Source organism: Chlamydotis macqueenii, chromosome 17, assembly GCF_036417535.1.
Source record: "Chlamydotis macqueenii isolate bChlMac1 chromosome 17, bChlMac1.mat, whole genome shotgun sequence".
NCBI lineage: Eukaryota > Metazoa > Chordata > Aves > Otidiformes > Otididae > Chlamydotis > Chlamydotis macqueenii.
The window spans coordinates 3,600,837-3,616,522 of NC_141572.1; the positions used below are offsets into that span (position 1 = coordinate 3,600,837).

At 45.1% G+C, this 15,686-nt stretch overlaps 1 protein-coding gene across 6 annotated transcripts in view; it reads right to left on the reverse strand.

Moving 5' to 3' along the window:
• PITPNM2 (phosphatidylinositol transfer protein membrane associated 2) overlaps positions 1–15,686 on the reverse strand; it is a 136,265-nt gene that overhangs the window by 60,832 nt on the left and 59,747 nt on the right. For all 6 annotated transcript variants that reach the window (XR_015260491.1, XM_086761920.1, XM_086761923.1 and 3 more), the window contains exon 3: positions 7,544–7,717. Coding sequence is in view for 5 of the 6 variants with exons in the window: in XM_086761920.1 (XP_086618046.1) it covers positions 7,544–7,621 (78 nt within the window). In the remaining variant the exon portion in view is untranslated. The remainder of the gene's footprint in view (positions 1–7,543; positions 7,718–15,686) is intronic.

Genomic DNA, 15,686 nt, shown 5'->3' on the forward strand with positions numbered 1-15,686 from the left:
CAATGCGTCCTCCTGGCAGATCCGAAATCGCAGCAGTGACCCAGTCTCAGCAGGAGTGGGGCTGTCCTACACTCTGCAGCAGGGGGTTATGCTCAGAGCCGTCAGGACAGCCAAGTCCCTTTTGCCCTTCCTCCCTGGTTTCACTGGGGATATCCAAAGTCATTAGCTTATTAGGCAGATGATTTTGAGAGTAACCATAAAGCAGTTTCCATCTGTCTTCCCAACCTGGTGCTGCACAGCTGCAGTTTCCAGGAGAGTTCCCCTTTGGGTCCTTCCTCGCTCTGCAGGGAGCTGCCATCTCATCACCTCCCTGCCTGCAGCAGGGATATTACGGGGCTCTTCCCTCAAGTTTACCAAGCAAGAATTGGGACAGTCACACAGGAATTGCTGGCCTTTTGTCCTGTGCTTCAACCACTGTGTAACGCTGCCTCCAAGGAGATATTAAAGACACAAGGAGAAAGAAGAGGACATCACCCCTGACAGAGAAGCACATGTAGATCTGCGTTCTGACAGGTGCTATGTTAGTGTCCAGGAGATCCCAGGCCTGTCTCTGCCGCCCCTTCACTCTCCTGAGAGCTGAAGTATGGGTCATAGCCCTTCGCACTGCACCTAGGCCGCAAGAACCTCATCCCTCCGGGTTTCCAGCCCCAAATCCTGCAAGGCTCCCAGCCAGCAGAAGCAGAGCAAAGCTGAGCACGCAGAAGGTCCTGAAGAAGCAATTGCTCTCGCCCAAGCATGTGCAGGTCACCTGCGCTGCATCTGCAGCACCATCATTCTTGGCTGCTCTTCTTGTAATGTGAAACACATTCCTAAAAAGCCCTAAAAGTTACAAGTAGGACAGGTTGTCAGCCAAAGAGAGCAGAGCAGAAGACAGAGCAGAAATCTGTACAAATGTTGTATGTGCTGCATTATTTAGAATCGAGTCTAGATATTAATGAAGCTGTTTGTACAAAAAAACCCAGGATATTTTGGGGACCATCAATTCTGCAGGACTATAAATAATTTTCAGCATTAAGAGAACCATTCTCATGGCCACTCATTCATCACTCTGCCTTACAAAGACGCCCAGTCACAGTCCCACAGAGCCAGGGCTGGATGTGTCAGAGGCACAGGAATTAGCAATCGCTTTATTACGGAGATACTTCAAACTTGTTTATCCCACACGCTCCATCTTTCAAAATGTCTACTACATCTCCAGCTCAGTATTTCACCTTACCTTGAGTATTTCCTTCCCTGTCTTTAAACTGATTTTTCACTGTATTAACTATTCCACAGATACCGTCCGTGAGAATTACCTTTCCTAGGTTAAAGGGAGGTAAAGCAAGTTGCCCATTATATTGTGAGTCAGAGATGAAAATTCAACTCAGGGTGTTTTGGATCAATTTCAATCCCCTGACTACATCCCTTAGATTTTAGGAACCCAACAGTGTGTATGCCAAAATACTGGAGGACTGGCTTAAAGAAATTCCTACAGTTTTCCTAACACTTAACTCATTACTTACCCTCAGGTATTTGAAAAAATGACAGTCTAATCTGTGTGAACAGTCAAGATTGTGTCCACATGTCAGAAATCTTCTTTCATAAGAAAAAAAAAAAAAAAGATGGAAAAAAATGTTGACAGCCACAAGCTCAGTAGGATTATCAGTGCTGCACCCTCTATTAAAATCAGCACAAATCTGAAGTTTAAAATAATTTTTGTGTTATAACCTTATCTGAGCTTCATTCAGTTTTGGTAGAGAAAGAGAGCACATGAACTGTTAAGGCAACATAGGTCATTACTCTGAAATCAATCTTTTTTTAAACAGGTATGGATTAACAGTCAGGTTAAGAACTGTTCCAGGATAATGACTACGAAACAAGAAAAAAAGGCAAATGCAAAAAAAGATGTTTGCTATTTCTGTATGTTTTCCCAAAATGCAAACCTGTACAGGTGTTGCTGCCACTTGTACAAACCAGAGTGCCAGTCTGGTGGCACCGAACATGCCTGTACTTGTTCTCAAAGCTGAGCAACCGCGAGTGTCTTAGTCTCCTCCTTCAGAAGGATGCAAGCCCTCACAATGACAAAGAAGAGATTATGAAAACCAGAGGAAGAAGAGAGAACATAGAAGTCACAGGTTTTTAATGCTGCAGCACAGAAATTTGGTGGAAAAGCTTCAAATTAGGTTTTTGCTTTTAGACTTGTGAACCTTCCAGGGTCTCTGGAGCTGCCAGCAGTGTCACCTGCTTTTAAAATTAAAGCATATATGTCTATCTGTCCAGATGGCCAAGGCATCTGCAAGTGAAACAAAAATAATCAACCATCCTGTTCTTCAGTGTCCAGAGACGAAGGGTTAGTTTGTCTTCCCCACTCAATCAATCTTTCACCATCTGCTGAGCCCGCTGGCAACAGCCAAGTGTAGCTGGCAGTTTAAGGGACACGACTTTTGCACCCAGATATCAGGACACGGCCTCAAGAATTACCACCACCAAGCACGTTTTTACACATTTTGTACCTGAGAGCTACCACAAAGAAAAGAGAAAACAGGACAGGGTCTGGAGACTGGGATGACAGACAAATCACGGTCCTTCGGAAAGGAGGGAAGCAACCCAGGGTACTCCAGCAGCAGTCACGACAGGTGAACATGGCACAGTGCAAATGCTTGAAAACACACTCTGATTTTTCAGGAAAGGCAATAAATGCCTTCCCTGAGGGATTGTAGAAGAAAAGCTCATGTTAGAAGATGAGAAGAGCCCTCGATTCCCAGGATCTGCTCAAGTTCAGCAGACACTGGTGAGCGGACGGATTGTCTTTACAGATTGCCTCACACAGAGGTCAGAGTCTTTCCCCAGCCACGGACCCTCAAAGTGACGAATGACAAAGTATTAACGTTATTAGCCTATAAGGATGATATATTATCTTAAAATAAGTCTCCTCAAAAGGCAATCACTAGGTCCAGAAGAATATTTTTGAAGTACACTATCTTTGGAGGAAGGTCATAAGTACTCAGAGAAAACCGCACGGAAAAAACAAGCACCGGAGTTATTTACAGCAGAGAAAGTGAGCTACGCACACTGATATAAAAAGAATATTTAATAACAAGAGGAATTCTCTTGTCTTACATAAGGGTCAGAAGGGCAACAGTCTCTCGGAATGGCATATGGAACTGCACTAATGAATGGTATTAAGATGATAAATGGACTGACCTTTGGCTAATAACATACTGATCTTTCTGACAGACATGTTCCGATCTTGGAACACAAGCTTTGATGAGACAGAGTTAACATTAGAGTGTGCATTGCTCTGGGGGTGGGAGGGAGGCATACAGAAAGGTGGGTTCCCTAAACACACAAGAAAAGGAACCAAGTGTTACAGGAAAGGATAGCTGTTGAGACACAAATATGTAGGATACTCGGAAGAGGAAGAATTTAGAGACTGTTTAATAAGGTCTGTCTAATGTATAAAATAAAACAGTTCTATCCTTTGTGTCCAACAGGCCTCAAAGTCCTCGCACAGAGAGAAATATCGCATGTGCCTTTGATGTGATGTGCAGAATCAGAGAAGACATCCAGGACAGAGCCCTTGGTTCCATGTTTCTGCGGGATGAAAGAAATCCCTAGAGATGCTTGTAGTTGTCCCCTCCATAAATGGTTTGTGCTTCATAAAACTCAGTTCAACACTCACGTCTAGTTGCCTTCTGCTTATGTTACGACAGGAGACTGCAGTTTCCCCAGGTCAAACTGCAGCCCTCCCAGTCCCACAGGTGACTCTCAAGGTCCAGTTTATCTAGAGATCTCTCTCCCCTGGAGGCAGGATGGACTTTTAAATGTGCACACAGGTTTTAGGGAAAAGTCAGACTACAAAACTATTGTCTAGAAAAGAGGTACAAGGAATGATTTCACCGCTGTGAAATACTTCGCCTGTTTTATGCACCAGGATAAAAACAGTAGGAAGGAAGATGACCAGTTCCGAGCTCAGATTTAAAAATCAGTATGTTTTAACTTGGATAGCAAGAGAGACAAAAACTCAGCAATGATGGAAAACAAACCCTCGTGTGTATGGAAGAGCGAAGTCCTAACTGCTCCTAACTGCTCTGCAGCTGATGCAGGAAGGGCTCCCAACCTGAGCGCGTTGACAACACCGCGTGAGAGGTTTCCCATGAAAATGCGGATGTTGATAGCCTAAAATTTAATAGAGAAAACAATTCCGTTCAGATCTGCTAGGCTTCAAGCAAGTCAAGGGTACATTAAGCCCTTTGCTGTAATGTAAAATTAACTTATTTATGGAAGAATTTAAGTGCTTCTTAAAGGACTGAAACCACTGTCTCTGTAGATAATATTTCAGAAGCTAGCAGAAAGCAACACTTAAGAGACTTGTTGCTCCCTCCCCCCAGTCTCAAATTAAATAAAATAAAATGAAAAAACAAGCAAAGCAGCAGGCCACTCGCTTCAATTTTCACAGCTTTATACACCAGCCCGGAGAACTTTCAGTATAAGAGGAATTACAGAGCAACATGGGCACACACACAATGATTTATTGCATTTCTCGCCTGCCTGGTGGCACAGAGAACCAACGAAGATGCTGGATTACATACTGCGCAATTTTAATTCTCCTATCCAGTAAACACAGTAAATATGAGTACAGCCTGTCCTGGTTTAATGGAAGGATCCTTTGCTACTTGGGCGTGATGCTGCTTACATCAAATCTGGTGGAAGCTTTTGTTAAGAATTCTAAGAAGGCAGGACTGTTCTTTCATAAAAGGAGCACACAGGACCTTCCATTGCAAAGGCAAAAACCTCCATGGAAACATCTTTGAAAAGTGACCACAGCACTACAGCTTGAGTGGAACATCTCTGCCCACAGGGCTTTGAGGCACTGCTTCCACAGAAGGGTTTCCAGAGCAACTGCATGGGCCAGTTGCTTCAGCCCTCAGTTGAGAAGGGCCTTTTGGAAAACTTTCATTTGGAGGATGATGAAACCTAGGAAAATTATTTGATTACTCTTTAAAAAGCAAATTTATACCAACTGGTTTGGAGGTTAACGGGGATCTTCACTTGTGAGCTTGAAGTTAAATGAGTGATCAACTTCAAGTACATGCTTATGGCTCTCTAAAACCCTTCAGGAGTAATTGTGACATCTCCTCTTTACACTGTGGGAAAAACTGCTTCTTACGGGACCAGGCTGACTAGTGTCTCCAGCAACAATGGCATTGTACTACACACAACAAATGTCTTTGGAATTAACCTTTTGCTTTTAAGAACCGCTCCTTTCCCGAGGAAGTACATTGAATCATTCCATTCCACGTTTCAGCCAAAGATTTCTAAGAAATGCATCTACGTTGCTGTTTTATACAGATATCTCAGCTTGTTCCCCTAAGGGGGTTCAACATACAGAACCTGCTTCTCCTTTGGCCTCCTTACGCGTTTCAGAGGAAAAATAAGAAGATGGACACAAAGCACTTCCTCATTCTCTGAAAAGAACAGACGTCATGCTCCTCACTGCTCTCCCCAGCGCCTGTCTCAAAGACAAAACCTCTGCTTTTAAATCAAACTGAAGAAAAAGGACATTTGATATCATGGTCTAGGAAAAGCTCCCACTGAAGTCGGCAGGAATCTTCCCACTAGTTTCAGGAAGAGTTGAAGTAGATCGTTACTAAACACCAAGAAAGAGGACATAAACGTCACATTCTACCCTAAGTGGATTTTCTGGTTTTGTTACTCTTTTTAAATTTGAGCTAGACTAGTATTTTCCACAGAAAGCACAGCTATTTTTCCCTCTTGTACTACTTGTATGCATAATGCAGCAATGTCACCTCCTTGCCACACAATTTTCTAGCTCACCTGGATCTCAGGCTGCATTCAGTGTTTCCAGCTTACCCCTCCGCTCCGGGTAAGGGAAGGGAGATCAGGGACCTACCTTGACACCAGCTATCGCACCTGACTCTAAGAGGAAACCTTACTTTGCTGCGCATCAACGCAGCAGAACATTAGAGCAGGTCTGAAGCAGGGCTGGATGGCAGTTCAGAGGTGTAGTAGTTTCCTGGGCCAGTGAACTTCCCGTTGCGTGAAACCCTAATGACTTACCATGTCGTTTGACATTAAGATGTGGCCAAAAATCAGTCAAGTAAACAAAGCGTAATCCAGCATTCTGCATTAATTAAGTAAAATTGAAGAGCAAATTCAGCCCCCTGACCAAGTCCTCCACATCTCGCGGGAGGCCCCCACAGACACTCCCCAGTTAACGACTCGTCCTCCATTAAAGCAAGTGGGCTCCCCCTCCTTAATGAGATCACTCTCCTGTACGCACAGCCGCTCGCTGACAAGTTTCGCACAGCTAATACACTGCTTCCATCAACCAGCTCTTTTCAAAACAGCTGAGCCAAATTTGGAAGAAAAAGTTGTAACAAAATAATTACAACAATATTCAAAGCAGCCACAGCGACAGGAAAAGATACACAAAAAAATGAAGCCACCTAAGAAAAACGTTTACTCATTTGTGGTAACATTTAGGTTAAACACACAAAGAAGATACAGGCTTTGTATTTGTGTCAGAAAAAGGAAATTGATGGTTATTACTGGAAAACACACACTGGGCGCTGTTTTAACAGTCAAGTCCAAGCGCACGCGTCTTTAAGGAACACAGTTGGACGGTCAGGGGAGAAATGGGGGAGTTGTGCTTTTGCTTTGGTTTTGTTTTTTTTTTCCCTTAATTCATTTTCAGGTTTTAAGCCAAAGCAGATTTTTCTAGCATCACTTCATCCTGCCACAGAAAGCAGAGTTCTACTGCAAACTCAGTATTAGATGTGTGTTTTGCTAGATGAGCAAAATTAAATTTTATTTAAAGTGTGAAATAACATTCCAGATTCATTTCCTTTTAAAAACGCTCCTGGTTGGATTTAAACACTGGGAGAATATGGGCACAGAGGAGTTGAGTAACAAAAACCCAACATTTTAATTAACTGCTTTACTGAAGACAGGGAATTCAAGAAAAATTCCCATCAGTATACAGCAGCCTATTAAAAATAATCTAAGTTTTACACTTAAACTGATTATTATCTGGTTCATAGTGGTACACAAGCAAAGAAATATTACATCTAGAGTTCCAGATTCCCTCCTTCCCTTCCCCCTCGCCCAATAGATTCCAAGTTACGCCTTTGGTTAGCTTCTCAAATTTATACTTGACTGTTTCTTGAGTGCGAGCCTTTGGTTTGCAGCTGGAACTGCCATGACCAGTAACCACAGCCCAACTGGGAAGCAGTAGCTGCTTACGCCCTGCAGCTTGATCACTTCCAGACAGGTACCCACACACTTCGGCTCAGTGCTGCTTTCCAGAGGAACAGCCTATCCATGAGCCGTCGTTGCCCCAGGCAAGTCAAACACAAGTTCTCTAAGGACAGGAGGAGGTAAGTCATAAACAGAAGTTTGTATCACTTTTCCCCGCTGCTCCTTTATAAGCACACAGCAAATCTCCAAGTTAAAGCACCTAATTCTGCAGCAGTACCGCACTCTCCCACACGAAGCCCTGGGTTAGCCTGCACCCGCCCGCGCGGGCTGAAGCGTTACTGACCTGTATCATGTAGAGCTGTGCAATTCGATATTCTTCCACGCTCATCGGAAGAGGAATACGATATTCCTTTATGAGCATTTTGAATAGAAAAATCTCTTGTCTGCTCAGAAACACAGTCCAGACGCTTTCAGTAAAGGCTCCTTAAACAATGGCAAGCAAATGCATTGAGGATCCCTGAAACAGAGAGAGAGAGAGAAGAAAATAGAGAAGCAGTTATTTTCCATTCTTCTTGGAGAACATCCTATTAAAAAAAAAAACCAAAAAACACACCACCAAAAAAAAAAACCACACACAAAAATTATTTTTTTTAATAGCTATAAACTTAATAGCATAGAACCCCTGGAGTGCCACCAGACCCTTGGTATCAAACAGAACAGAATCTTTCAGGAGAATTTTTATTTGCTTCAGGGGATACCATCAAAGCTGTTACCCTGCTGACCTTTGCCACCGTAACAGTCAGACTTTCATATGCAATAGCATCTCCATGGAAGAGACGTGACACAGTCTCAAAACGAACAGGCAGAGCTTTCGTTGCCAGACAATAAAGTATCCCTCCAACGTCAGCAGCACCAGAGATGCATCCACTCAAAGGTATCAGGTTTTATCCTCTCACATTCATTCAGCAGCAAGAAAAGGCAAAAATTAGACTTCCTTGCCCTCAGTAACATCATTATGAAGAAAATATTTTGGATTCTAACAATGAAGACAGCAGAAATGTACTTTTCCTCCCTGCTTTATTCTGAATTACTGTCTTGGTAGGATAGCTTCTCTCTCACCTCCAAACCAGTCTACAGGCAAAATCCTCCTGCCACTGATGCTGATGCCACACTGATTTTTACACTCCTGCTGCTTAGGAATACAGCTAAAGATAAAACCGCAACACAAAAAAAAACCCATCGCACCCCACCTTGAGGCAATTTAATAGAATTATTGCTTAGGAATTCAGGGAATACAGCAGTTATACACCACGGGTTAAAGCAGTAACTTTTCAAATATTCTTAAGACTCCCTATGGCCTTGGATAAAGACAATAAAATCTGGGTGAGAGGGAGGAGGGCAGTAAGAGATGCCTGGTGAGGAAGAGAGGGCACAAGACATGAAGCTGGCCATGAAACTGGGTCGAAATCAGCCTCAGCAGGATCTGATGATCGTCCTTCTACCATGCAAAGCACTCCCTTGGTTCTTTCTCATCACCAAAATCCACCTTTCTGCTGTGCCTGCTTATTGGAAGTCTTCAGATAGAGCTGCTGGAGCCAAAACAGCCCCAGGCCTATCCCTGGGGGAAAAACGCCCAAATAAAACCAGACAACTCATCCAGCGGATTAAACCGTGGTCCGGGAACAAGGAAACCACACCGCTACCAACAGGCCTCAGCACCACGCGGTGTTTGCACAGCACTTCACCAACCTTTTACAAGGTTTAGGGAGGTTAAAACACAAAACTCAGTATTTACAACCCAGGTCTACCAACTTCTGATCTTTGTTGGACTCAGAGGGGACTGCAACATCTCCACCTCCATCAGACCTGACCCGCCGCTGAGTTTACGCAGGGGCGCTGCTCACCACGTCCCAGCCAAAGGCTTTGCCCGACGCAGGCACGCAGCCCTTGCACCACCGTGCTGTCAGCTCGCTTTCGTTTGATTGCCGCATTTCTAATTTGGCAGTAGAGCAAATCCATCCCGGACAGACTCTTCTGGAATAGCTATCCGTCTCGTGCTGCATTATCTAAACAATTTATCTCCAAATTCAATTCTCTGTTTCATTTTATTGCTGTCAGAGCAATCTGTGAGCATGGAGCAGGGTGGGGGATATTAAAGAAAAAGAAAAATAAAAATAAATCTTTGCCATGGCAAGCTCTGCAGAGAATAATTCCGGGAAGATCAAGCTTCCCAACACTGCCGTGCCGATGCACACAAGCGTGTGCATCCACGTGCGTGTGCAGGCGTTCCTCTATCAAACTAATCCTCCAGAACAGGTGGGGATAATCTCATTAAGCGGTTTTTAATCAGCGGCATGGCAAAGAACAACAATAACTATGCAAAGATGGATCTCCAGCACTGGCCCCAGATCTGCATCGGTAGAGTGCTGGGATCTCAAATCTTGGAGCTAACGGCAGCGCGAGACTCAGCTACGCGTCTTGAGCAGCTTGTTATGCTTTACAGATCTTTGAAAATTAGATTTAAAAAGCTCCCCTCCTCGTTCCCCAAATGCTCAGAAAGCGATTCTGCTCCCACCGTAAGGACATCAGTCACGTCTGCCTTCGCCGCTCGCTGAAACCAGGATATTTCTATCGATTGGAAGATATGAATAAAACAAAAAATAGAACCTTAAAAGTAATAAAACCGCAGGAAACCAGTACCAAGATGGAAAAAATGTGTTTATAATGAAGTGCCAGGTAGGTAATAATTCAGGCGGCCAAGACACAAGAGGGTTTATTTTATTACAGAGTAAAAAAACCCAACCCTTCAGCACCAAGCAGGCACGGCAGCAGCTGCCTCATGGAACTGAAGCTCACCAAAACGGCTCGCTGTATTGCCCAAAACACAGAAGTTTGACTGCAGACGCCACGGCTGCTACAGCGAGCAGAGAAAGCCCTTCTGGAGGCGAGGGAGCCGCAACCCAGCTTTGGAAAATGGATGTCAAAACACCGGCTGTGTCCCCAACACGCACCCGCAGCCGGGCCCCGGCTACAGCCAGCCAGAGGTGTTTGAACGGAGATGCTCAGCACGCGGGACGAGCAAGCAGCCAGCGTTTCGACGGCAGGCTGGATTTCGGCTGTCCAGCCGCCAAGCGCCAAGCCGGACTTTCTCAGGTTTGCCAAACCCTCCGCGGCCACGCAACCAGGACTGGTGGCGACCCAACGCGGTTTGCAAAACTCAGCTCGCGGCTGGCTTCTCTCAGCAAGCGGAAAGCCGTGGTGACACAGGACATTTCCAGAGTCGCTGCTCTTTCTGCTACAGCCAAGCGGCACATCTGTACAGCCCGTTATTCGATTTATACACTGAGCTGTAGTAACTGCGAAAGCCAGGCGCATAATTTTATACCTCAATTATTTTAAAATCAGGTTCTCAAAGCATCATAATTAGGCTCCAGAGTCAATATCCTGCCGCGATGAGTCAGGTCCATCGCTGAGCTATTGCTTCAGGCTGTCTGAAGGCACAGCACACTGCGTTTATTCTTATTTTCATGGTTTCCCTTACAACAATAACAAACTTTTGAAGGAAGTGCCCTTTCTTTAAAGTGGGAGGGGGACTATCGGGATCTGCAGGAGCTGAGCAGACCAAAAGACTCAGCAAAATCTCTCTGTTCAGCCCATGAAGCTGTTGTTTGTGGTTGTCACTTTGGGAGCACCAGGGCCAGCATCCCTGTTACTAAACGAGGTAGCGGAGAACTGATAAGAACTGACAGCTTGTAATTAAGCAATAAGAGTTAGTGCATGAAGGGGTTTTGAACTGTGTTATTGGAGTCCTGGAGGCCAAACCCCAGCCAGACTTGACAGGCTGGCCCTGAAGGGTACAGAAACTAAGTATTAGAGCAAAAATCCTGGCTCCTCGACATGTCGGTTGGGTCTGGTGCAGGAGAACTACTCACACCGGTGGGTTCAGGCTACAGAGGGGCTGCTACTGCCTGTTCCCAGCCGTGCTGTTACAGCTCTCCTAGCTTTCACCTCGACAACTAATTTTTGACCAGCTCGTGTTTTTCGCATCCTGGCTGTGGGCACAGCCAGGCTTTTTAGGGCTGGACAGAGCTACACCACGGCAGCAACGACCCACACAGTGCCACAGCTGCTATTTCCACTTTCAACAGGGAAGAAAAAGCCCTAGATGCAGAGAGCAACTATCATGAGTGTTTTTCTAGCCTCCCACAGGAAGTTCGTTTTACGCTATTATAAAGTTAAAAGACTCACCCTAGGAAGGAAATACCCATCACAGAGTCGCTCAGCAGCCCATGGCAGAGGCTGGCACCAGCCCTGCGACTACAGTCTCAGGTTCTCAGCAACCACTGCCTGTTCAGAGCTGCGCTGCCTTTTGAAGTTGAGAAAAACCTCCCCTATGAAAGATCACGCTCTTGAGCTAAAGATCGATACCCTTGACTCAGCTATTGAACAATTTTCCCTGCAATATTTTCACATAACTGAGAAATGAAAAATAATTAACAGAAACAACTGTAAGAAAACCAAGTCAAACATGTAATGGCAAAGGATGAGCAAAGGCATTTTCTGGAGACCTTACCTACCTCCCTAAGGACTTTCTTTAGGTTCTCTACACCTCCTTTATCCACCCAAACAGATACCTCCTCGAAGAAAGCAACATCAAGGAGACGATAGCTTTGGTCCCCAGCATGACCAAGGTTAGACTTTGGGAAGCAACACCAGGCTCAGCAGCCTGGCCACCTTCCCTCCCCCGAGGGAGGATACAGTGTCCTCCCACAACTGGAAGTGCTGCATACATATTGCGCTTGGATTTATCTATGCCTTTAGAAGAAGCAGCATAAACATGAAACAGATTCCTAGAACCTAACTCAGCATTTTTTAAAGGCAGCCTCAACACTCACATCTTGATTAATGCGGCAGTCTCCTTCCTGGCCCAAAAGCAGTCTTGCTCGGCTTTATCCATCCAGAATATCACTGCTGCAAAGACCATTCCCTTTATCTGCCACTCTGGTCTCGTTTGTCCACGGTGTTCCTGCCTCTCAGGAGCAGATCTCCATCAGCAACTGCAAAACATCCGTGTTGAACCCTCCTCAACCCTTGTTCAGCAACCTCGCCCACCTGACCCTCGCCAAGGGTTACAGCACACGGAGCCTGCAATCCATGACCAGCACGGCCTCAGAACTGTCCTGCCCTCATCCCACTGCTGTCTCGTCAGGAAGCACCACGGGACACAGAGAAACTTTGTGTTGGTGAATGCATGACGCTTAGTGCACTAACGGCTGGAGCAGAACTGTCTCCTGCGATCACATGAATGACTACCCCTACGTAAAGGTCAAGGGGAAGACGCAATTTATGAGAGTTTTCCAAGCAGATGAATATTGGATGTTTGTATTTCACCAGTCCCTCCTCTCTCAACCCCACCAAAGTGATCTCTCCAGTGGGACTGTTTCCAGCAATGTTCACACTGAAAGATTAAAAAACCCCAACATTTCTATTTAGTGACTTTGTGCCTTCCATTATTTGCCGTAACACTCAACACTGCACTCCAGACTCGCTCACACACATACGTGTGCGTGCGATAAACTGAAGAGACAGAATGAGCTTCCTAAAATCAGCAGTTTGCAGTTTTCGTAGTGTGGGTCGTACCTACTGACAGCTAAGCAGATTGAAAAACTCATTAGGCCTTGGGGGAAAAAAAAAAAAAAAAAAAAATCAAAAGTTAAAGCTCCTTAGAAGTGCACAGTTCACACGCTCAGTGCTTAAAGGCCATTCTGTCAGTAAGTAATGTTCTTTGTAATCGCACATCTTAATCGTACATCTAATCTGTCACATCTTCCTCAAACAGGAGTGTTTATGCAGAGGCTTACACATCCACGTTTCACCACTGAGCTTAGATCGCATCTGACAGTGAATCAGCAGCTAATGAACGTTTCCCCACGTCGCAAAACTGCACCACAGCCCTCCCGGTGCTGGCGTAGCTGTGGCGGACGGCCGAGGCTGGCAGCTGAGCCGGGGAGCTCCCTGCGCTGCGTCCGCTGGGTCTGGCCACAGCCTACAACACAACCAGAGAGAAAGGAAGCGGGGGAAGAAGAGGAGGAAAAGGCAAGCATGCATGGGAATCAATTTTCCTCAGGTGTAAACCTCAGGGCAACCTCAAAAGATAAATGCAGATAGCACTGCAGCGGGCTGAGGATAAAATACTGCTTGACAAGACAGCCTCAGCGAGTGAACAAGTCGCATTTACAGTACTTGATCTTTTTTCCATTATTAGATGCAATCTGACGTCACTTATAGAATTTAAGAGCTCATTGTAAAGCAGATGTTTATTACAACAGAAGGATGGAATCAGTCCAAATGCAATATAGCTACACTGGAGCTATTAAATCTTGTTATAGTTCACTGGGCAGCCAAACACTAGCTTGGAGCAATGAGATGGAAAAGGGAGAGAGGGAAAAAAGAAAAGAAAAAAAAAAAAGGAAAAAAAGTAACACCACACCAAAGCATGCAGGCACACACACCACCTTTTCTCCTTAAATATTCCAGGGTATTGTACTGTTTCTTCATACTTCCCACTCCTATCACACTGTTAACTTCTGGGGAGAGGAACACTCTCCTCCCTTCCTTCTGCTTTCTCAGTGATGCTGCAGCGCAAAGCGAGCCAGCCCTCTACTCACGTGCTGACTCAGGGGGACGAGGTGAAGTCTGTCAACTGAACTTTGGTTGGAAAATTAACGTTTCAAGTCCTACCATGCCCGGAGGTTATGCAGTAATGAACTAATAAAGAAGCCATTAAGAGAACTAATATGCACTCTGAAGTCACAGATGAGTTCAAGAGGGAAAGACAAACCAGCCTCTAATCCTTTTGCTGATGCTGGGGATAAAGCTGAATATTAAAAAGAAGGCATCTGAAATTAAAGGTTAAAAGTTTCCAAGTAGTCTGCACAAACAGAGCAGCCACAAAACGCAGCGTCCTGTGGCCTCGACGCAGAGCCAGACTCCTCTGTTCAGCGGAGCTGAAGGCGCGGGGCAGATCCTGCTTTAATGGGTTGCTCTCGGTCCAAGTCTCTCAGCATCGCATGCTGAAAATAGGCAGACGTTACACACAGGCATATCAACACATATAGATGTGGAATATGTATTTTATATATAGAAATATATGTACACACACATATATATACACACATCGAGAGAAACAAAAATAAAAGCAGCATTGACAACGTGATAAGTGCAGCGTGTTGGCTGAAAACAGACTGAAAGTTGCCGGCGGCTGAGTAAACTACTGTAAAGAAAAAAAAAAAAATCTATGCAATGCCACAGGCATACAGCAACGGCCAGCATTTCCCCTTCATTTGCAGCACACCCATTAGCCGAAGGCCACCGCCACGCAGAAGTCACCACGCTCTGCGGGCAGCAGTGGCAGGGAGATGGGATGCTGGCCAAGTTGTAACAAACCAACAAACAAAACCAAACAAAAACCCCAGTATATCTAATTTCCAAGGTAGCCTCCCTGGGAGACTATCGCATTTACGCTTCACATCGCTGGGTGCTACAATCGCTCTTCCTAAGGAAATCCAGGAGGAGAGCGAGTGGAAGTGCGCTTGGTGCAGTCCCCACCAGTTGGTCAAGGCTTCACTTGGATGAAGTAATAAAAAGCCAACAGCAAACCCAACCACGCTCTAAATGTCCTGTGGAATAGCTCATACCAAACATGCTGGCAGCAGCGAGGCATGGGAGAAAGACGGAGAAAGACGAAGGGTGAACCAGAGTCAAGGGCTGACCTCACCTAACTCAAGACAGGATCCACACCACCCCTCTGAAAATTACATTAAAATTATCCAATACACACCATTTTCCCCCTTTTTATTACAACTGCAAGAGCAGGAAGTCATGAGAGCTCCCACTCTTTAATCTTACCAGTCACTAAGCATTAAAACAAGAAACCGACGGTGAGAAATGCCGAGAGCAGCAAAGCTGAGGTGCGAGAGCTCTGCAAACCGCTGGTGACCAGCTCACCCGTCAGCCGCCCAGTCGAGCACAAACCCAGCCCAGATCTACCACACTCAAGACTTGCTTTGAAGACAAATGGCCTTACAGCTAAAAGCCGCTCAGGAAACAGGGCTATTTATCTTTTTTTTTTTTTTTTTTAAGAAAAAAAAAGTCAGGAATGAAGAAAAACACTTCAAGCTGCACAAACAAGGTATCTTGGAGTCTCCAGATTGTTTACAGATGTCAAAAGCTTCTGCTGTCTGATCTCAGTTACTGTCAGTGCAGTTCAAGCTGCTCCCTCCTTGTGCTGATCTCAGGAGATGCAGCAAATGATTCACTAACTATTTTCTTCTGCAATTCCTCTTTTTCACATTCAAAGATGTATGTGATTTCCCTTCTCTACTGTCTGTCTTCCTCACCCCTTCTCCCACCGACCCTCACATCTAAGACTACTGTGAGCCTCAGCAGTCCTGAAGAACGAGGATACCTTCATATATTTCTTCTCG